The following is a 23098-nucleotide window of genomic DNA, read 5'->3' on the forward strand; positions in this document are numbered from 1 at the left end:
CCCCTTGCCTCCTGTGTTTCATCTTCGTCGGTTAGGGAAGAAGGTCCAGAGGTTTGTTTGTATTTATGCCGATCCTTTGTCCAGAAGAAGCCCATGGAATATTGAATGTAATACATTTAGTCAATTAAATTTTAAGGAGATTCTTATCTAATAACTTTGTGTGTGCTTTTGGATACAGGCTGAGGCTTTACTCCTACACAGGTGCTGTTAATTTTACCCTTTCAGGGGATGTCTGCTCGGCTTTGGCTGCCCTTTATAATTTAGATCTGTAGTTTAAATGGACATTAAATGAGTATTTCATGAAATACTCAAAGTTTGATTAATTTTAAGAAAAGTATTTGGCCTTCTCTGCTGGAAGGAGCTTGTATAATTAAAACACTGCCAATAGAGGCTCACCTTTCAGGGGCTGCGAATTGCTGAGGAGATAGATGCTTATGTTACGGGAGCAAGAAAGTGCCAGCTGTGCCCTCTGCTTGCAGAAAATTTGAGCCCTAGTAGGACTAGACAGTCAGGAAAGGGGGGAGGTGCAGAGATCATCCCCTGCCGCCCACTGCCCCCTTTGTGAAGGGCATCTTGGAGCCAGATGAGTGCCTTCAGGCCTGGATCACACATAGTGGAGTGAATGGACCACTTGAAACAACCATGAGAACCATTGTGGCCATGCCTCTGCCAAGAGCTGCTGACGTGTGCCCTCTGAACTGTGCCTGGGAGCTGCCTACCTTGCACTGTGTGTTCTGCCTGCTCTGCCCACGCACAACAGGACCTCCAGCTGGGCCTAGTGGCCAGAGACGCTGACTGCACAGTAGCCCTGTTTTGGTGTCTGGAAAGGTTTTGTAGCCAGAAAAAAAATGTGTGCTCAAGCCTTTCCCAGCTATGCTGCTCAGCTCTCTCTCTCTCTGACCGCAGCCCCTTCAGGACCCAGTTCCAGGGAATCACCCCCAACCCAGATCACCTGCTCCTCCTTCTCTTGGCCTCTGGGCCCTGCATCAGGAGCACCCTGCCAGGGCACTGCTCCTCTTGGACACGCATTCTAGTCCATTTTCCCAGACTTCCTCTTGTAGGAATTCTGGCCTTCCCACAGCTGGGCTAGGACTCTTGAAACCATGCCCCAGCTCTCCCAGCCCCTCCCATGCTCTTATTTTTTCCTGTTGCTGGCCCCATGCGCCCTTCTCCTTGAATTGGTGTCTTTTCCTATAAGGGGGTTTTCTACTCCATGTTTTTCCCTAAGTTTACCACCCCCTTCCTGCAGCTGCTCCCCCGCCTGGACCTGGTTTGCCTTTTCAACAGGTGCTTTTAAGTCATGAGATGCTGTAGTCTCAAAATCAAGCCTGCATCAGAATCATTCTAGTTGCTTATCAGTGTGTTGAATCCCAAGCCACACCCCCACCCCCAAGAGGTCTGAGGAGACGAAGGTGAGCCTGGGAATTGGCATGTTTAATAAATACACTCCAGCACCCACCCACCTGCTGGCAGTCACAGGCAGGTGGTCCAAGGGTCCTCTTGGAGAATACCATGCAGCAGCCACTCCAGTGGGAAGCCCGAAGCCTCCTTTCTGCCATGGTCTGGCACATGGAGGTTTACTGAATACTTGATGAGTGAACGGATGACAGATAGGAGAAGATGAGGATGACATGTGGAAGTGTTCTGGCCACTCAGGAGATAAAGGAACAAGATTCAAGTCGTTAGAAGCCCCTCACTGAAAACCCTAATAAGGAGAGGCACAAGCTTTCAGATTAAGTAATAATCATTTATAGTCATTTAATCTAGTAATCATTAGAATAATCTACTATGTGTTAGATTTTAAAAGTTTTCAGTGGCAGCCCAGTGACCAATCCAGCCTGGCAGACGTTTTGTTTAGCCAACAGTGCTTTGACAAGGTCTGATCCGACATTTTAAACTTGGGAGATTTCACATAGAAATCCAGACTTTTTGCCTGTCTTGGGAAAGTTAGGAGTCCTGCAATAATGGACCTGCATTTCACTTGTAGCAGTTATTGGTTGGAGCTGCCATCACTGCATGCTTAGGATGCAGTAAGCTGCATCCAGTTTGCCGCAGTCCCCAGCACCCCCACCAAGTGTGGACGTGGGCACCCACAGCTGGTATTACAGGACCTGGGGACCCAGCTGGCTCCTGGAGGGGGTCTGTGACTTCAGATATATGAACACCGATCCCGGGGGTAATTTTTGTCCCATCTATTTTTCTAACTTAACAGAATTATCTCCATCTTACAAGAAAAAGGGTCAGAGGGGTGTCATGAACCCAATAGCTACTGGACTGAGATTCAAACCCAGGCCTGCCTGGAAACCTGGGCTTTTTAATTCTCAGCCAGACTGTCTCACTGCCTCACTTCCCACCCTTTCATCCAGAACAGCTCTCCCTCAAAGTGTCCCCTGCATGCTTTGCCTGAAGTACACTGTGACTTCCTTGTTATGTCACAGCTTAGTCACAGTTGGGCTGAGAGCAGAGCATGGCCCAGCCTGCCAGGTCCCATGGGGCAGCCCTGCCAGCCCAGCCCAGGCTGGCCCAGCTTAGCCACACATGCGCCATGAAGTACCCTTTGATGCCGCTGGTGAACGACCTCACATTTTCTTTCCTGGTTTTCTGGTTCTGCCTCCCTGTGGGTTTGCTGTTGTTATTGATCATCTGGCTACGCTTCTTACTTAGCCAAGGTGAGCTTCTTACCCCGTCCGGGCAGGACCCTAATCCTGGAGCTAGGCAGGGGGCCAAATAGGCCAGTGTGTCCTGAAACAACTGCAGAAGGGGCTTCCTTCAGTCATTTTAAGTGCTCGCTTAGATACAAGCAGTCAACTCTTAAGTGGAAAGGATTGGTTTGGTTGTTTAGGGTTTCTTAACCTAGAGTTCGAGAGTGAGTCCTAGAGTTTGAACCTAGAGTTCGAGAGTGAGTCCTAGAGTTTGAACCTAGAGTTCGAGAGTGATCTTTTGAACAAATCAGAGGTTGTCGCTCCAGGCAGATGAACTTCCAGGTGCCCCTTTCAGCTGGGGCACAAGGCTCTGTGAGCAGAGCGTGGGCTGGATTTCAGCCCTGCTCACCCTCTCAATTGGCTGCTTTTGTGCAGTAAACAGCTTGCACGATGGGATACAGCAGCCTTAGGCATTTTTCAGGTACCTGCAGACCACTCACTGTTTCTGCCTAGGCCATGTATCAGAAAGGATCTGGCTTCTTTGGGAGACAGGCTCATGGAAGCCAGCTGACATTCACCCTGACCTCAGCATGCCACCAAGAGGAGCAAGAGGTGGGACGAAGCTGGCTGTGGAGGAAGCTGGGGGTGGCTGGATCAGGATATGGCCTGGCTGTGTGGCAAGAGTGGGACTTCTGCTCCTCTGGCATGTGTCTCCCTGAGCATCCCCTTCAGCAAGAGGTCTCTTCCTGCTGGGCACAGTGGCTCACACCTGTAATCCCAGCACTTTGGGAAGCCAAGGTGGCCAGGTTGCTTGAGCCCAGGAGTTTGAGACCAGGCTGGGCAACGTCCCTACAAGGAATACAAAAAATTAGCCAGGTGTGGTGGCATGCATCTGTGGTCCCAGCTACTCAGGAGGCTGAGGTGGGAGAACTGCTTGAGCCTGGGAGGTCGAGGCTGCAGTGAGCCGAGATCACACCACTGTATTCCAGCAGACAGAGTGAGACCCTGTGTCAAAAAAAGGCCTCTTCGTGGGGACCACTTGACCTCCTACCTCCTGCTGCTGAGTGCCATGACCTTTGGCAAGCTAGGCAGGGAGGGCGCAGCACATGCCGCCAGCAATGGTCAGACGTTGTTGAGGCAGGGTGAGAAGTCCCTCCCCACACCCCTGCTAGCCCCATGATCTTAAATGTAGGGGCTTATAATTATGTAATTATTGGGAGTTCCTGGCAAGAACTTGGGATGTCCTTGTGTTTCTAGAAAGTGTTTATTTAAAGTACATTCTCCTCATAGTCCTAGGGTAGACCACAGCCCTCCCTGAGGGGCACGGTTTAGGCATTGGGCCCCACAGCTGGTGGGGAGTCAGCCTTGTTTGCATACTGGCGATAAAAGTTGTCTCTCTGGAGTCTGGAAGATATGAGTTCAGATATCATCCTTTTTTTTTTTATTTTTATTTTTTGAAACAGAGTCTTATTCTTGTCAGCCAGGCTGGAGTGCAGTGGCACAGTCTCGGCTCACTGCAACCTCTGCCTCCTGGCTTCAAGCGATTCTCCTGCCTCAGCCTCCCAAGTAGCGGGGATTACAGGTGCCCACCATCACACCTGTCTAATTTTTGTATTTTTAGTAGAGATGGGGTTTCACCATGTTAGCCAGGCTGGTCTCGAACTCCTGAGCTCAGGTGATCCACCCGCCTCAGCCTCTCAAAGTGATGGGATTACAGGTGTGAGCCACCGCACCCAGCCTCATCCTTGCTTCTTAATAGTTCCTAATAATAGTGAACCTGTTTGGAACACTGACTATATACCAGACCTTGTGCTAAACACTGGACTTGCATGATCTTATTTAATCCTCATAATAACCCTGCTTAATAATAATAATATCACAATTGGGGAAACTGAGGCTAGGAGAGGAGAAGCAACCTGTCCAAGGTCATACATCTGTGAACTACTTAAGAGAGCCAATTGTCTGCCTTCAAATCCTGACTCTGCCACCTACCAGCTGCGTGACTGTGGACACCTCTCTGAGCCTTGCTTTTCTCATCTACAAAATGGAGACAACACTAGTACCTGCCCCTTGGGGTTGTGACAGGCTCCAGTGGTCGATGCATATCGGGTACTTACAGGGCAGGGCACACAGTACACATACACACCTGGCACATCGTAGGTTCCTGTAGGCTGAGAAAATAGTCCAGCCAATGCTGGTTTTGTCAATGTGGGAGGAAATGCAGGTGGTGTGGCTTTGGATGCCTTCTCCAGAGTGGAGACATTTCTCCTACCACCCAGGCCAAGGCCTGTAGCATGAATCTCCTCCAGCATTCACTCTGCTTGGAGGCCCAACTCCAAAACCATCCGCAACCTACCCCACTCCAACCCCTCCGCAGACTTTCTCCTGAGAGGCTGTTTACTGGTGTCATGTGGCGTTTTGAAATAAGTCATTTGTTAATTTTGCAACGAAGAGAAACCGTCCTTAAAGTGAGGTGGGCATTCCTCCCTCAGGTTCTCCGTCTTCTAAAACTCCCGGTATTATTGTGCGTGTTTTGCCCTTGTGCTGGGAACTGACCCAATGTCAGGGTTTGGGGGGCTAAGGGGTCAGGACACCCAGACCTGCAGTTTTCTATTCTGCTGCAGATCCCTTTATTGGAATCAGTTTGCCTGAAATCCAGCTTGAAAAGCAGACAGGAGTAGCTCTGCCGCCTCCTCCCCACCACCCCCCAACACTCCTGCTGGCTCCTCAGGGCAGTTTCAGGCCTCAGAATACAGAGGGTTAAGCGTGGAATACCCGACAGGATGCACTTTCCCAAGTCGAAGGAGGAGCAAATGGGGAGGAAAGGAGAGCTGCCTGATGAAACTGGCACTGAGGCAAAAATGATAATGGGCAGCTCAACTCCTGCAAAAGCTGGTCAGTGGGGACAGTGCTACTGTCTGGCCATGACATGGCCATAAGGTGGAGGAAGCCACACACACCCTTCAAGGGGAAGATGCCCTGCTGCCGGCATTTTCCTTTTGCGATTTGAAAGGAGTTTGCAGAAGGATGAAGGGAAACCTCCAAAGAGATGGGTTTGGGGCTGAAACAGAAGAGTGGTGCAACAACCCCTCATGGTGGGCCTTGGAGCAAGATGTTCAATTCAAAGCTGCCTTTAAATCCCCTAAGTCCAAACACACCCAATGGAACTGTGGAGTGGGGAGGCTGAATTTGCATCCAGTAGCACCACTCCCTGGCTGTGAGCCTGGACAAGTGATTTCACCATCCTCATCTGTAAAGTACAAAAAATACTAGTAATTGACTTCAGGAAGGTGTTAAGAGGATCAGATGAGAAAATGAATGTAACAACACTTTGCACATACTCTATGTTCAAAAAATACTCTCTCTAGTGAAGAACAGTCACTTCACGCTATCCTACTGACTTTTTTTTTTTTTTTTTTTTTGAGACGGAGTCTCGCTCTGTCACCAGGCTGGAGTGCAGTGGCGTGATCTCGGCTCACTGCAACCTCCGACTCCCTGGTTCAAGCGATTCTCCTGCCTCAACCTCCCGAGTAGCTGGGACTACAGGTGTGCACCACCACGCCCAGCTAATTTTTGTACTTTTAGTAGAGACGGGGTTTCGCCATGTTGGCCAGGATGGTCTCGATCTCTTGACCTCATGGTCACCCACCTTGGCCTCTCAAAGTGCTGGGATTACAGGCGTGAGCCACTGTGCCCGGCCCCTACTGACTTTTAAGACATACTAACTGCCAACACTGTTGAAGGCCTGTGCTACATCCTGTGCTGAGTTTTACATGTCTGCCTTCAGTTAACCCTCATCCTAGAAGATGCTGATATTATGCCCATTGTACAAAAACCTTGGTTACTTCTCTGCAACTAGTGAAACAATGCAAGAGTTTAGTAAGAAAAATAATCTTCCCCATCCCTCCTTTTTCTCACCTTACCTCCCCAAGATGAGTCTGTTAGCAAACTCATTAACGTGTGCAGGTTTTCAAAACAAATTGGGGAATGGTGCAGCATTTGCTTTTCAAAACAAAAAGATCCTACATTTCTTTTTAATTTGCTTATAATATACCGTAGATATTCTGCAAGTCAGAAGATACAGATATGATACAAACATTTTAACAGCTTCATGACAAGCCATCAGACGGAGGGTCCGGGTCTCCATGTGGTGTGACTGTGCCACAGCTTAGACACCCAGATCTCTCGTGATCTGTGGATGTGGACACAGTTTCCAGGTGTTTTATTGTTCGTGTGTGTGTGTTTCATCACAAAACAGTGTACAGTGGAGATCATTGTGCCTTCGTACTCAGATGTTTGTTAATGAATGAACTAGTGGACAAATGCCTGGATGGGTCAATAACTGTGTCTCTTCACTGCCTCTTTCTGGACCATGTCCAGTACAGTATGTCATTTGCTCACCTCTGTGTCCTCCCCTCTAGATATGGCCATTTTCCAAGTCACAGGAGCAGCCTTCTTTCTTGGTCCCTGGTCACCCTTTAAGGCCCTGAAGTCTTCCTGAGGCCTCAAGGCTGGCTCATAGGATTCTGCCTTGGCCCTAGCCTCAGGCAAGGCTGCAGGGATACCCAGGCCTGGCAGGGGACTCCTTCCTGGGTCAGGGGTAGGAGACAGGATGTGACCATCCAAGAGGCCTTGCCTCGTATCTCCACAGATTCAGAGGAAAATGACTCCAGTGTATGCTTGGATTGGGAGCCCTGGAGCAAAGGCCCAGCCGAGTTTTGCTGGAAGGGGACACTCCACGGCCAAGAGAAGGAGAGGCCCTGCTGGTGAGCCTGCTGTGCCAGGTGAGGCCCTTCCAGGGGCCAGGGGGAGCCTCAAGGCCCACCCAAAGCCTTGGGCAGCTGCTGTGTGGGCAAGAGGCTGCCTCCACCATATTAGAGGTATGCTCCCTGGCCATGCTGGATGACGGGTTCTCTCCAGCATGTGAGAGCCTTCTGCTTCATTGTGGGGGAGACCCGGTGTTGCCCTGTTAAAGGGCCAGCACCCTGTGCCACAAGGAGCCTTTACAAAGGTCCCCTCCCCTTTACCCTAGGGCCTCACCCCCCACCACTTTCCTGATGGTCTTTGGCCAGCTGTTCTCTCAGACATCTGCGTGGGGCACTCCCTCACCTCTGAGGGCTTGCTCTAATGTCACTTTTTCAGCAGAGTCCCACTGGCCACCCTATTCGATATTGAAGCCCCCACCCCATCCTCCGCATCGTGCTGCTTACCCTGCTCTGCTTTCCTTTCACTGTAGTACTTACCGCCTTCTAACACGTTTGATCATGGCTGCATCCAAAGCCCCAAAATACTGCCAGACACACGCTAGAGGCTCAATACATGTTTGTGGAAGGATGACATGATATTATTATTATTATTATTATTATTATTATTATTACAATGGCTGGTATCCTTGGGGGCTCAATAGGTACCAAGGCCTGTCTGAACCGTTCCCCTTCCACAGGCTTACTTATGAAATCCTATGATGAGGATATGATTCTCGCCTCCATTTACAAATGAGAACATTTACAAATGAGGCACACACACATACTCTCATGTGAGGTGTCAGGGCAATCAGATGCTGTACCCAAAGGCCCTTGCACCCATTGAATTCCTAGGAGACCTCAGCCATTCCAGTGGGATTAGATGCCATCTCTATACCAATGGCCCCAAAATGTGTGTGTCTCATCTAATCTCCTCCCAAGCTTTATTATCTGTCTGCTTGACACCCTCTCATGCCTAGAATAGGAATCTTGATTCCCATTGTCACCCAGCCAAGCAAAACAGCACCCTGATCTTCTGCTAGCTTTTCTTCATCTCCATGAATAGCACCACTGTGGATTGATTCTGTTGCCCGAGTCACGAACCCTGGAGCCAGCCTCTCGCCTCTCTCTCCCAACTCTAATCTCCATCTCTCATGTGTCCGCCTTTCTCTGTCTCCTTGGCCACCATAGCCTGCCCTACTCTGAAGTTGGTTCATGCAGTGTGTTCAATAGCCCCCGACCCTGTCTGAGTGGAGGGAGGAGGTGGTGAAAAGGAGGGCCCCTCACTTAACCTCAGTTGTAATGATTTTTAGCCTTTTGGGTCCCACCTTGACCACTGAGGGCCCTTTTCCCAGGAAAACTCCTCCTATGCATGCCCTCAGAGATTTGTGTACGGGGCCAGCTCCACAGGTGTGTAACCTGCAGTCCCACAAGGTCCCAGGCTTGGTTTCATGCTTGGCTATTGCTGTCTTGAAATTCTTAATTTCTGAACAAGGGGCCCCACGTGTTAATTTGCTATTGGGCCCTGCGAATTATGTAGCTTGATCTGTTTTTATATAATTTGTGGCATGAGATAAGATTTTCAGACCCTGCGCAAGAACCCTATCCCATTTATGCATAGCCCTTCCCACCCCCATCACTTACCCACCTCTTTCTTTCTTTTTTCCCTTTTTTTTTTTTTTGAGGTGGAGTCTTTCTCTGTCCCCCAGGCTGGAGTGCAGTGGCGCAATCTCAGTTTACTGCAACCTCTTCCTCCCCAGTTCAAGCAATTCTCCTGTCTTATCCTCCCGAGTAGCTGGGATTACAGGCACATGCCATCACGCCCGGCTAATTTTTCTATTTGTAGTAGAGACAAGGTTTCACCATATTGGTCAGGCTGGTCTTGAACTCCTGACCTTAGATGATCCACCTGCCTCGGCTTCCCAAAGTGCTGGGATTACAGGCATGAACCACCACATCTGGCCTTACCCACCTCTTTTTTTTCATCCCAATGGCATCCCTAGTCCCAACCTTCCTTTTGTTTCTAGTTTGGTTTTCCTGGAGTCAGCAGGGCAGTGGCAATGGCAGAAGTGGATGGGAGAGACTTGCCAGGGAGGCAAGAGGACTTTGGCAACTGTGGTGCCTCCCTGGAACCCCCAACTCATCTCCTTTTCAGACCGACATGTGAAAACCTCCAGAGGACCCAGCCCTTCTCCAGCATCACAGATGACCTCCAGCCCTGCAGGGAGCCGCTCAAGTCTGGGAGGGCATGGGAGCAGTGAGCAGGCCCATGGGGAGAAATTGGCCAATTTAATTCAGAGGGGTCTTAAAGCAGGGCTGGGCCGGAGGGTGTGGGTCCATATTAAAGAAGCAAGGGTCTTCCCATACCCGGGGGACCCCTGACAAACCTACCAGGCCTGACCAAGTCATTCATTCAACCAGCGTAGGTCCGAGACTCAGCCCTGGCCCTGATTCAAGCCATCTAGGACCTTCTTGGGAATGCCCAACCCTCTTCCATCTGTTCAACGGGGATGGGGGGCTTGCTCTGAACTTCCATTCTCTGATTTCAGATTCGCTCCTTGATTGGACTTTAGGCTGATCTTAATAACAAATATTTGATAAATAGCTGCAGAGTGTCTACCAAGTGCCTAGTTTGGTAGGAGTAGGAATAGCTATAGGAGTAGCTCAACATTTAGTGAGTGCTTACTACACATGTCAGGCACTTTTCTATGTGCTTTATACATACGATTGCTGGCCGAGCACGGCGGCTCACACCTGTAATCCCAGTACTTTGGGAGGCCAAGGCGGGTGGATCACTGGAGGTCAGGAATTCGAAACCAGCCTGGCCAACATGACAAAAACCCCATCTCTACTAAAAATACAAAAATTGGCCAGGTGTGATGGCTCACGTAGTCCCAGCTACTCGGGAGACTGAGGCACAAGAATCGCTTGAACCAGGGAGGTGAAGGTTGCAGCGAGCTGAGATCGTGCCACTGCACTCCAGCCTGGGCAACAGAGTGAGAGTCGGTCTCAAAGAAACAAAAACAAAAACAAATACATACGATTGCTTTTAGCCCTTGTAAGAATTCTGCAAGGTAGGTTGGTTACCTCTGTTTTACACATGGGGAAACAGGCACAGAGCAGTTAGTAAGTTGCTCAGTGTCACACTGGGAGAGCTGGCATTTGAACCCAGGTTCCATGACTCCAGAACCAGGTCTCACTCCACTGTGCCAGTTCTTCCCCAGGTGGGGTGCTGGGGGAGGTATGGTGGGAGGCGTAAGTTTCCAGAGGCTGCAGGATGATGGGGGTGGGGGGATAAAGGGACAGGCCCTCCAAGGTACCAACTGGGCATCATCTTTATCCCTTCTTTCTCTCTCACTCCACACCCCACCAGCCACCACGACTTCTAAATGTCCAAAGGAGAGAGAATTGAGCCTGAAATCTTAGCTTGTCTCCTGGCCTTTGGTCTCCTGGCCTTGGTCTCTGCTCTTTCTGCCCTGTTGGAGTGATCCACCCAAAGCACAAATTGGGACATGTCCCTTCCTGGCTTCACGTCTTCCATGCTTTCCGTTGTCTGTGGGCTAAAGTCTGAGCTCCTCATCAGGTGCAGAAAGCCACCTTTTGGGATTTGAGTCCCACTGAATTTGCTGGATGAGGTTTCTATTCTTACCCACAGGCTACAGTGAACACTCTTGAACCTAAATCCTTGCCCACAAGTGTGCTTCTATCCAGAGAACACATTCTGAAAGGAGAAATTGTTGAATATAAGACATGCATTTACATTTTGCAGAAACTAAGTTGCCCAACCAAAAAGTGGCCCCAAGGGTATATTAGAAGTACCTGTTTCCCCAGTCCTTTGCCCCGCTGTGCAATCCCAACATGCTCTCTTACATACAGACACACACACGCATTATCACACACTCACACACACCCTCATACACACACTCTCATAGACACACACACACACCCTCATACAGACACACATACACACACTGTCACACAGACACACCCTCATAGACACACAGTCACACAGACACACTCTCATACAGACACACATACACACACACACACACCCTCATACAGACACACATACAACACACAGACACAAACCCTCACACTCTCACACACTCATACACTCACATACATATACACACACCCTCACACATACAGACACACTCATACACTCACACATACATATACACTCACACCCTCACACATACACTCACTACACTCACATCCACATGCATACACATATGCTTTCAGACACCCTCACACATACACGCTATCACACACACACACACTCTCATACACTCACATGCACACAGACACATATCCACTGACACAAACACCCTCACACATACAGGCACACTATCACACACAGACACACACACACACTCATACACTCACATATACAATCACACAGTCACACTCATACGCACACACACATATACACTCACCCTTATACAGACACACTCACATACACACACCACCTTATACACACAGACACACTATCACACTCTCACAGACACACACATGCACACACGCATTCTCATACATTTAAATATTTTGTTTTCAATCAGGCTGTGGCTTTTAAATGAGAATGAGGAAGAAACCTGGGCTAGATGACACACATCCATAGACACGCGCACTCACACACACGCACACACACCCACAACCCTCCCTTCTCCACACAAGCCTTGCTCCAGCTGATGAGCTTTTGTCACCACGGGGTTTTCCTGGGAGCTGCAGGGGTGGCGTTGAATGAACCCTGTTGGCAACTCCTCCCTGTGGCGGAAGCTCTGCCTGGCATTGTCTGCATTTTTGCCAGATGCCCCGTTCTGTGGAGTCTCTGTGCACTGCTTACTCGGCCCTGCCCCACTGTGCTGTGAGGGGCTGCTGGGCCATTGTTCAGCCTCCCTTCTGGCCTAGAAAAGCCAGCAGAGCCCCCCAGCCCTCTTGCCCCACCTGCTGAGGAGGCAACCCCGAGGAGAGTGAGTGCAGTGGGCCCTGCACTGGGGTCTGGGAAGAGCGTCTGCCATGCCCCTGGAACCTTCGAGGCAGAAGGCAGATGAGGCCGCTCCTCAGGGCCCCGGGCAGGTGACAGCTCTGGAGAACAATTGTGGGGAGTGTGGGGAGACGCCTTCCCTGCTTTGGTGAGGGCTGAGACCCCGGGCCTCTACGGATGTGGACGAGGTCCCCATTCTGGCACACACAGACACACACGCACACATGCACACTCATACAGAGGAGATGGGCGTGTGACTGGTAAACACATCCCATGACACTCTAGTCACAGGCTCCCGAGAGACATCATCCCCACATAGCAGCCGTGGCTGAGTGCCCACGCATTATCCCACTGGATCCTCACAACAGCCCTCTCAGTCGCATCATGGTTCCATTTTCAGACGAGGAAACTGAGATTCAGAGAGGTTAAGCAACTCGCCCAAAGTCACACAGCCATGAAGTGGCTCATTTTTCTGACTCTTAACTGGGATGTGTGTCTCCAGATCCACAGGGATACCCCTGGCTCTTCCTAGAGCTGAATGATGGAGCTTAAGGCTGTGCGGTTGATGTTTGTAGGAAACTCAGGTGCACTCGGGACAGCAAACCTGTCTCCCCAGGCTGAGGGGCTCAGGGACCCTGCGAGGACAGTCACCAGCATGACATGGGAGCACCGCAGGGGCATCAGCAAAGCAGGGTGTATCTGACTGTCGGTGCATCTCGTTGAACGCCACACCCCTTGTCACAGCATATCTTCTAGGCACAGGCTTATTTTCTACCCCTAACCCTGGGGCCACAGGCCTGGACTCCCGAGTGCAAGCCCATCGCCATCCCATTCAGCCTCAGTGTCATCGTCTGCAAAACAGGGCCAATCCCCTCTGCATTTGCTTCCAGGAGCTCCCATGACAACGTGTCACAAGCTGGGTGGTTTAGAACAACAGAAGCGTGTGGGCTCTTACTTCTGGGGGCTAGAAGTCCACAGTTATGGTACTGGCATTGCCAGGCTCCCTCCAAACCCTGCAGAGGAAGCAGCCTTCCTTGCCTTTGACAGGTTCTGGTGGCTCCAATGTGCCTCAGCTTGAGGCAGCATCACCCAGCTGCGGCCTCTGCCCTCACATAGTGTCCCCACTGTGTGTCTTCCCATCATCTTCTTGATATGCACACCTGTGTCGGGGACCGATTTTTCCCCTTTCAGAGGGACACCAGTCTTATTGGGTTAGGGCCCACCCTACCAACTACATTTTAACTTGATTATCTCTGTCAAAACCCTATTTCCAAATAAAGTCACTTTCATGCGCGTCCATGTGAAGAGACCACCAAACAGGCTTTGTGTGAGCAACAAGGCTGTTTATTTCACCTGGGTGCAGGTGGGCTGAGTCCGAAAGGAGAGTCAGCAAAGGGAGATGGGGGTGGGGCCGTTTTATAAGATTTGGGTAGGTAAAGGAAAATTACAGTCAAAGGGGGGTTGTTCTCTGGCGGGCAGGAGTGGGGGTCACAAGGTGCTCAGTAGGGGAATTTTTGAGCCAGGATGAGTCAGAAGGAATTTCACAAGATAATGTCATCAGTTAAGGCAGGAACAGGCCATTTTCACTTCTTTTGTGGTGGAATGTCATCAGTTAAGGCAGGAACCAACCATCTGGATGTGTACATGCAGGTCACAGGGGATATGATGGCTTAGCTTGGGCTCAGAGGCCTGACATTCCTGTCTTCTTATATTAATAAGAAAAATAAAAGGAAATAGTGGTATAGTGTTGGGACGGTGAAAATTTTTTGGGGGTGGTATGGAGAGATAATGGGTGATGTTTCTCAGGGCTGCTTCGAGCGGGATTAGGGGTGGCGTGGGAACCTAGAGTGAGAGAGATTAAGCTGAAGAAAGATTTTGTGGTAAGGGGTGATATTGTGGGGTTGTTAGAAGAAACATTTGTCATTTAGAATTATTGATGATGGCCTGAATTGTCATTTAGAATTATTGCATGAATTAAAAAACTAAACGGAATAAGAGAAGGAAAAAAACAGGTATTAAAGGACTAAGAATTGGGAGGACCTAGGACATCTAATTAGAGAGTGCCTAAGGAGGTTCAGTATAGCCTTGCCAGCAAAGATTATTTATTTACTTTAAGAGTTAAGAGTGGCGGTTTGGGGATAGCACCAGGAGATATCAGCTGTGATGGCTTGAAGAAACAGTGTAAACTGGCAGTGTAAACAAGAGCAGGGCATGTATGAGTAGTTGAGAACAGTGAATAGGAGTATGACTAGATAGTAGGGATGACAAGTTTTTTGGGGCACAGTCCAAGTTGGTCTGGTGTCTGGAATGAGACTGGGGCCTAATAAAAAGGAGCGTCCATACAGAAGCTCAAATGGGCTGTACCCTGTAGCATTCCGAGGACAGGCCTGAATTCTGAGAAGGGAAAGTGGTAAAAGTATTGTCCAGTCCTTTTTAAGTTGGTGGCTGAGCTTGGTGAGGTGTGTTTTTAAGACTATTAGTCCGTTCTACTTTTCCTGAAGACTGAGGACCTTAAGGGATATAAAGGTTTCACTGAATACTAAGAGCCTGAAAAAATGCTTGGCTGATTTGACTAATAAAGGCCAGTCTGCTATCGGACTGTATAGAGGTGGGAAGGCCAAACAGAGGAATTATGTCTGACAGAAGGGAAGAAATGACCGCAGTGACCTTCTCAGACCCTGTGGGAAAGGCCTCTACCTATCCAGTCAAAGTGTCTACCTAGACTAAGAGGTATTTTAGTTTTCTGACTTGGGGCAAATCCTTGAGCTTGATGTGTAGGGAAGGGAGGGGGCCTGAATAATCCCTGAGAAGTAGCAGAATAGCAAATTTGCCAGTCCTGGGTGGGGGCAAATCCTTGAGCTTGATGTGTAGGGAAGGGAGGGGGCCTGAATAATCCCTGAGGAGTAGTAGAAGAACAGATGGAACACTGAGAAGTTATTTCCTTGAGGATAAATTTCCACGATGGAAAGGAAATGAGAGGTTCTAAGAGGCAGGCTAGTGGCTTGTACTATAGCATAGCCTGCCTTCGCTGGTGTGTGGCGATTAGGCCTGGTGGAATTGCCATCAATAAACCAAGTATGATCAGGGTGAGAAACAGGGAAGAAGGAAATGTGGGGAAATGGGGTGAATGTCAGGTGGATCAGAGAGATGCAGTCATGAGGGTCAGGTGTGGTATCAGTAATAATGTGGGAGGCCAGATTGAAGTCCGGGCCAGGAACAATGGTAATTGTGGGAGACTCAACAAAGAGTGAGTACAGCTGAAGGAGCCAGGGAGCAGAAAGTATATGCGTCAGGTGTGAGGAAGAAAACAGATTTTGGAAATTATGAGAGCTGTAGAGAGTGAGTTGAGCATAGTTTGTATTTTAAGGGCCTCTAAAAGTATTAGGGCGGCAGCAGCCGCTGCACGGAGACGTGATGGCCGGCCTAAAACAGTAAGGCCAAGTTGTTTGGAAAAAAGGGCTACAGGGTGCGATCCCGGTCATTGTGTAAGAATTCTGACTGCACAGCCTTGCACTTCGGCTGTGTGTAATGAAAAGGGCTGGGATAAGTCAGGGAGAGCTAGGGTGGGGGCAGTCTCTAAAGCTGTCTTCAAGGAATGGAAAGAGGTGTGGGGAAAGGATTTAGGATTTATGGAGTCAGCTAGCTTTCCTTTTGTGAGTTTATATAATGGTTTTGTTAGGATGGCAAAACCAGGTATCCAAAGGCGAAAGTATCTAACCATGCCCAGGAAGGAAAGGAGTTGTTGTTTTGTAGAAGGGGTTGGGGTTTGAGAGATCAGTCAGACACGATCGGCAGGGAGAGCACATGTGTTTTTATGAAGAATTATGCTGAGGTAGGTAACGGATGGAGAAGAAATTTGAGCTTTGAAGGGGGATACTTGATATCCTTTGGAGAATAAATGCTGAAGGAGCAGAAGTGTGTCTTGTTGAGAAGATTCAAAAGAGGGGCAACAAAGAAGAAGCTCATCTGTATATTGAATAAGGTGAGAAGCGGAGGGGTGGAAAGAAAGTAAATCATGAGAAAGCTTGGCTGAAGTAATGAGGGCTGTCCCTGAAACCTTGCGGCAGCACCGCCCAGGTAAGCTGCTGGGACTGATGGGTGTCAGGGTCAGTCCAGGTGAAAGCAAAGAGAGGCTGGGATGAGGGGTGTAGGGGAATAGTGAAAAAAGCATCTTTAAGATCAGGAACAGAATAGTGAGTTGTGGAGGAAGGTATTGAGAACAAAACAGTGTACAGGTTGGGCACCACAGGGTGGATAGGCAAAACAATTTGGTTGATAAGGCTCAGATCCTGAACTAATCTGTAAGACTTGTCCGGTTTTTGGACAGGTAAAATGGGAGAATTGTAAGGAGAGTTTATAGGTTTTAGAAGCCCATGCTGTAGCAGGAGAGTGATAACCGGCTTTAATCCTTTTAAAGCATGCTGTGGGATGGGATATTGGCATTGAGCGAGGTAAGGATGATTAGGTTTTAATGGGAGAGTAATGGGCATGTGATTGGTTGCCAGGGAAGGAGTAGAGATGTCCTATACTTGTGGGCTAAGGTGGGGGGATATGAGAGGAAGACACAAAGGAGGCTTTGGGTTGGGAAGAAGGGCAGCAATGAGATGTGGCTGTAGTCCAGGAATAGTCAGGGAAGCAGATAATTTGGTTAAAATATCTCGGCCTAATAAGGGAACTGGGCAGGTGGGGATAACTAAAAAAGAATGCATAAAAGAGTGTTGTCTAAGTTGGCACCAGAGTGGGAGACTTTTCAGGGGTTTTGAAGCTTGGCCGTCAATAGCTACAGCAGTTATCAGGGCGAGGGAAACAGGCCCTTGAAAAGAAGGTAACGTGGAGTGGGTAGCCCCCATATCAATTAAACAGGGGATGGACTTACCCTCCACTGTGAGAGTTACCTGAAGCTCGGCGTCCATGATGGTCCAGGGGGCTTCCGAGGTGATCGGGCAGCATCAATCTTCAGTCGCTAAGCCGAGCAGATCTGGGAAGGAGTCAGTCAGACAGCCTTGGGCTAGAGCTTTAGGGGCTCTAGGAGTGGCTGCCAGGCGAGCTGGGCAGTCTGCCTTCCAGTGGGTCCTTCCACAGATGGGACATGGCTTGGGAGGAATCCAGGGCTGCGGGCATTCCTTGGCCCAGTGGCCGGATTTCTGGCACTTGAAGCAAGATCCTGATGGAGGAAGTCTTGTAGGAATGCTTGACTGCTGCGGCTTAGGTGTGTGCAGCTTAGGCATTTTGAAGTTCTTGTATGCTGGAGGTGTGGCTGGGTTTTGTCTCACAGCAGAAGCAAGTAATTGTAACTCAGAAATGCGTTGCCGTCTGGCTGCTTCCTCTCTATTACTGTACACCTTGAAGGCGAGGTTGATTAATTCCTTTTGTGGGGTTTGAGGGCCCGATTCTAATTTTCGAAGTTTTTTCCTAACATCAGGAGTGGATTGGGTGATAAAATGCATATTAAGAATAAGGCAGCCTTCTGGCCTTTCTGGGTCTAGGGCGGTATAGCGTCTAAGGGTTGCTGCTAAGCGGGTCATGAACTGGGCTGGGTTTTTGTCTTTACCTTGGGTAGTTTCTTTAAGCTTGTCATAATTACCAGCTTTGTAAGCTGCCTTTTTAAGCCTTTCAACTAGGCAGGAAATCATGTAATCTTGCCTAGCTATAGCTGGGGAATCTGCCTGATAGTTCCACTGGGGGTCCTCTCAGGGAACTGCTCTAATGCCTTCCTGGAGGTCAGGTTCATGAAGCCGGCGGTTATCAGTGTGAGATTGGGCTAGAGAAAAAACTCTTTCCCATTCATCTGGGGAGAGGGTAGAAGCTAGGATGACATTTCAGTCACTCCAGGTTAAACTGTAGGACAGAGTTAGATATTGGAATTCCTGTATATGTTTAGTGGGGTCTGATGAGAAAGAGCCTAAATGCTGGCTGATCTGAGAGAGGTCTGATAGAGAAAAAGGTACATGTACCCTGACTATGCCTTCAGCTCCAGCCATCTCTCTAAGAGGAAATTGTTGGGCAGGTGGGGAAGAGCGGAACTAAACTGTAAGCCGGACCAGGTGTGAGGAGGGGAGGTGGTAGAAGGATTATAGGGTGGAGGAGCGGAGGCTGAGGAAGAATTGGGACTTAGCTCGGCCTGGCGACGAGCAGCCTGGGGAGGAGGGGAAGAGTCAGATGAGTCTGTAGAAAAGGAAGACTGGAAAGACTCAGCGATGCTTGGGGTTGGGACTGAGGGGACAGGCAGGAGGGAAAGAAGGAGGATTTGGGAGGAATCACATTGGGAACAGAGACTAGGGAGGGAACGAAGTGTGAAAAATGTCTGGATGTAAGGCACCTGGGACCATTTGCCTATTTTTCAACAAAAATTATTTAGGTCTTGTAGGATGGAGAAATTGAAAGTGCCATTTTCTGGCCATTTAGAGCTATTGTCAAGTTTGTGTCGGGGCCAAGCAGTGTTGCAGAAGAAGATAAGGCGTTTAGGTTTTAGGTCAGGTGTGAGTTGAAGAGGTTTTAGGTTTTTAAGAACACAGGCTAAGGGAGAAGAAGGAGGAATGGAGGGTGGAAGTTTGCCTATAGTGAAGGAGGCAAGCCTAGAGAAAAGAGAGAGTAGAGACACGGAGGGAAGGGGTTCGGGGGTTCTTACCTTCCAGAAAAGTGGGAAAGGGGTCAGGGCGCAGAAATAAGGGGTTGGGGCACAGAGACAAGAGGTTGGGGCACAGAAATAAGGGATTGGGGCATGGAAATAAGGGATCGGGGCACAGAGATAAGAGGTCGGGGTATGGAAATAAGGGATCGGGGCACAGAGATAAGAGGTCAGGGCGTGGAAATAAGGGATCGGGGGGTTCTTGCCCCCCAGAAAAGCGAAGAAGGGGTAGAACACGGAGAGAGGGAGTTGGGGGGGTTCTTGTACCCCAGAAAAGTGGTACTTGCTGCTAAGGGTGAAGGACCAAGGCAGGCGTGCCTGTGTGGTCAGACACCTCTGAAATGTGGGTGGATGATCAGAGAGGCATCCCTGCAATGATTAAACACCAAAGGAAGGCTGCCTTCCCAAGTCCATGACCGGTGCCGGGATTTTGGGTCCACGGATAAAACGTGTCTCCTTTGTCTCTACCAGAAAATGAAAGGAATTGAAATTAAGAGAAGGGAGAGATTGAAGTGTGGCGCCAAGATTGAATGGAGAAAGAGGTTGAGGGATAGTGAGGGAGGTTGGAGAAGAGAGTAAAAAGAGGCTGCTTAGCGGATTTAAAATTGGTGAGATGTTCCTTGGGCTGGTGGGTCTGAGGACCCGAGGTCATAGGTGGATCTTTTTCATGGAGCAAAGAGCAGGAGGACAGGGGATTGATCTCCCAAGGGAGGTCCCCTGATCCGAGTCACGGCACCAAATTTCATGTGCATCCATGTGAAGAGACCACCAAACAGGCTTTGTGTGAGCAACAAGGCTGTTTATTTCACCTGGGTGCAGGCAGGCTGAGTCTGAAAAGAGAGTCAGCAAAGGGAGATAGGGGTGGGGCCGTTTTATAAGATTTGGGTAGGTAAAGGAAAATTACAGTCAAAGGGGGGTTGTTCTCTGGCGGGCAGGAGTGGGAGTCACAAGGTGCTCAGTAGGGGAGCTTTTGAGCCAGGATGAGCCTGGAGAAGGAATTTCACAAGATAATATCATCAGTTAAGGCAGGAACAGGCCATTTTCACTTCTTTTGTGGTGGAATGTCATCAGTTAAGGCAGGAACCAGCCATCTGGATGTGTACATGCAGGTCACAGGGGATATGATGGCTAAGCTTGGGCTCAGAGGCCTGACAGTCACATTCAGAGGTACTGGGGCTTAGGCATTCACATGTTTTTCATATGTTTTTGGTAGGACACTTGAACCTCTTGAGAGTTCATCATGAGGTTCATGATGAGTTCATCATGAGATAAACACTCTCTTGAGAGTTTATCATGAGGATTGAATGTGGTAATGCATGTAAAGCTGTGAGCACAGTGCTTGGGTGGCACTTCATTCCATATATTACTTTTGAAAGAAAAAATTGGCTGGGCATGGTAGCTCATGCCTGTAATCCCAGCACTTTAGGAAGCGGAGGTGGAAGCATCACTTGAAGCCAGGAGTTTGAGACCAGCCTGGGCAACATAGTGAGACCCCTGTGTCTACAAAACAATAAATAAAAATGGCTGAGTGTGGTGGCACACGCCTAGTAAATCCTAGCTCCATCCAGGGACTGAGGCTGGAGGATCGCTTGAGCCTAGGAGGTCAAGGCTGCAGTGAGCTATGATCACACCACTGCACACCAGCCTGGGTGACACAGTGAGAGCCAGTCTCAGAAAAGAAAAAGGAAGAAGCTGAGCACCTGGAAATTAGATGCTCTGTGTACATTGTGTGCCAGGCCCCATTTAAGTGCTTGATGTGTATTATCCCACCAAATCCTCACAACCACCCCTCAAGCCAGGCAAGGTTTTCATTTAAATGATGTGGAAGCTGTGACTGAGAGAGGTTAAGGCATTTGCCTGAAGTCACACAGCCTAAGTGGCAGAGCTGAGGATCAGCCTGAAGCCTATGAGGCTCCACCTCATCACACTACATAGGACTGTGCTGTAGTGTGGAGTGGGGGCTGCTTGGAGGGGCAGAAAGCCAGGGAGGAAATGCTGAGCACACAGCACACAGGCCCTGGGGGGCTTTCTGGGTCTGAGGGACCTGGAATGAGTCTCTGCGATAGTGAGAGGCCTAGCTGATGGCAGGCTGCCTGGGGAGGTGCCGGCGAGCTGCCAGGGTGCAGGGCCAACAGGTCTGAGCCACTCCACTGTGACCTAACCGGCCTGGCCGATACTCCAGGTGGGGGGCTGGGACAGGGCTCAGCCGGGGGTGAGGAATGTTGCCCTGAGCGTGGGTACACTCACTTCTCCAGGCTTCATTCTGAGTATACGCGCGGCTCTCCAGGAAGCGAAGAGGGCACTTCCTTACAGAGGCTTGAAAGTGTGGTCATCCAAGATTCAGGCCACTCTGTCTTCCTTCCTGCTTTCTTCTGAAAGGTTCCTTGCACCTAAGGAAGGTAACAATGAACTAGGTTTTCAGTCTGGACTAGAAGTTCATTTACCCAGGTACTAACTTGTTTACTCACTCAAGCATTTATTCATTCATTCACTCATTTACTCTTCCCCCCATTCACCTAATGGCTCACTGATTCATTCATTCACTCATGCTCTCACATATTCATGCCCACAGCCATTCACTCTTCCACCTACCCATCCACCTACCCATCCATCCATCCATCCATCCATGCATCCATCCACCCATCAAACCAACCATCATCCTCTTATTCAATTGCCTTCCCATTCATCCCTTCTCTCATCCCCCATTTTCCCAACCAATCTTTCATTCTTTCTTCCATCTATCTATGTATCCATCTATCCATCCATCCACCCAACCTTTATTAAGCACCTACCATGTTTCCCACCCAAAACTCCCTATGGCTCCCAAAGTAGTTCTGCACCCACTTCGGCTGATAATTCACCTACATATTGGACCCCAGCTCCTTGGCCTCACAGTGGCATGGTTCCCTTGTCTCCTCCTCAGGAGGAGGCTCAGGAGAAGTGGATGGGTGGTCTTCTGCACAGCCCTAGTCTGCAGGTTCCAGCCAGTGACAGCTGCCTGAGACTTGGGGTTTTTCAGGACCCTTTGTGTTGCGAGGGCTTTCCCGTCTTTAACGCCAGAACCATGCATGCTCCTGGGCTCTATGGCTCCAGTGGGGCCCTGTTTTCAGTTTCTTGGGGCCCATTTCTTGCCTCCCTAAGGCCAGAACAGAGCTTCAGACTGTGGGGACCCATAGACTTGGGGGCCCTCCTTGAGGAGGACTCTGGGGCCTCTCTTCTTGGAGTACAGGTGAATATGCTTCCTGGAAAGATTCACTGACACCCGGAGGCTTAGAGGAGGGCAGGGCGGGCCCGGGCAATCTGGGGAAGTCTATGGCATTCAGTCCTGGCCAGAGGGCAAGAGAAAGGGCTCATGGTCCAAAATGGATGCAGGGAATAGGACGCCGCCAGGGAAGCTGGCAGGAGCGCTTCTCATACGTTCCCCAAATGCCCTACTGCAACACCTTGGCTTGTGTCCTTGTTGGCACCTGGAAACCCCTTCCCACTCCCCACCCTGACACTCAGCCTCTGCTCTCTTCTCAGCTGAGTCCACACTCTCCTGCTCTTTGCTTTCAGACACTCTGGTCGCCTTCCCCCAGGGCCCCTACAGAGCTCCATAAAGATTTGCTAAGTGAATGAATGAGTTCTCATTTTACAGATGAGGGGGTTAAATTCCCCGGCTTTTCCCCCTTACCCAGCCTTTCCCCAGCTAGTTCCTCCTCCTTTACATCCCAGCCAAAAGGCCAATCCCGGGAGGCTCTCCGGACGCCCCCTCACTTTGCCACTCCCATTTCCTGCTCTCTTCCTATCCTCCCCCGCCCGTGCCCAGGTCCTGCTCTCTTTACACCCTGACATCTTCCTGCTTGCTTGTTTCCTGTCTCGGCAAATGTCACCATCCCCATTTCACAGAGGAGGCAACCGAGGCTCAGAGAAGCCTCAGAGGGAATAGCCCAGCCAGATAAAAACCCCTGGGTCGTGAGCACTTTCTTCCACCCATAGTAGCCAGGTGCTTTATTCATGTGGTTTTACTCTGAAATCGGGATGGCTGTAGGTAATAATAGTGGCCATGCAAATCATATTTCATGACAGTTTTTGAAAGGCGCCGTTTCCACCTCACAGTTCC

The 23098-nt window shown here is 49.7% G+C and overlaps 1 protein-coding gene across 4 annotated transcripts; it reads left to right on the plus strand.

The window, feature by feature from the left end:
• The first annotated feature begins 2426 nt into the window (after positions 1 to 2426).
• Positions 2427 to 9774, plus strand: ADIG (adipogenin). 4 transcript variants are annotated; one of them, XM_016937907.3, is made up of 3 exons: positions 2427 to 2669; positions 7294 to 7426; positions 9412 to 9774. In XM_016937907.3, exons 1-2 carry the CDS (start codon positions 2468 to 2470, stop codon positions 7410 to 7412), a joined length of 321 nt encoding a protein of 106 aa, XP_016793396.2. In that variant the 5' UTR covers positions 2427 to 2467; the 3' UTR covers positions 7413 to 7426; positions 9412 to 9774. The 4 variants fall into 4 exon arrangements, 2 of the variants coding, with proteins under 2 accessions (XP_016793396.2, XP_009435512.3); XM_009437237.4 differs by having other exon boundaries at positions 2429 to 2669; positions 9540 to 9774; XR_676248.4 differs by having other exon boundaries at positions 2432 to 2669; positions 7294 to 7522.
• The last annotated feature ends 13324 nt before the right edge of the window (positions 9775 to 23098 follow it).

Source organism: Pan troglodytes, chromosome 21 (assembly GCF_028858775.2).
Source record: "Pan troglodytes isolate AG18354 chromosome 21, NHGRI_mPanTro3-v2.0_pri, whole genome shotgun sequence".
Taxonomy (NCBI): Eukaryota; Metazoa; Chordata; class Mammalia; order Primates; family Hominidae; genus Pan; species Pan troglodytes.

What these genes read in the sequence shown, in the direction of transcription:
- ADIG (XM_016937907.3), top strand. Translation starts at nt 2,468, where the DNA reads ATGGCCCAGCCTGCCAGGTCCCATGGGGCAGCCCTGCCAGCCCAGCCC. An exon ending in ACGCTTCTTACTTAGCCAAG is followed by an intron (nt 2,670 to 7,293) that starts GTGAGCTTCTTA and finishes GTATCTCCACAG; the next exon opens with ATTCAGAGGAAAATGACTCC.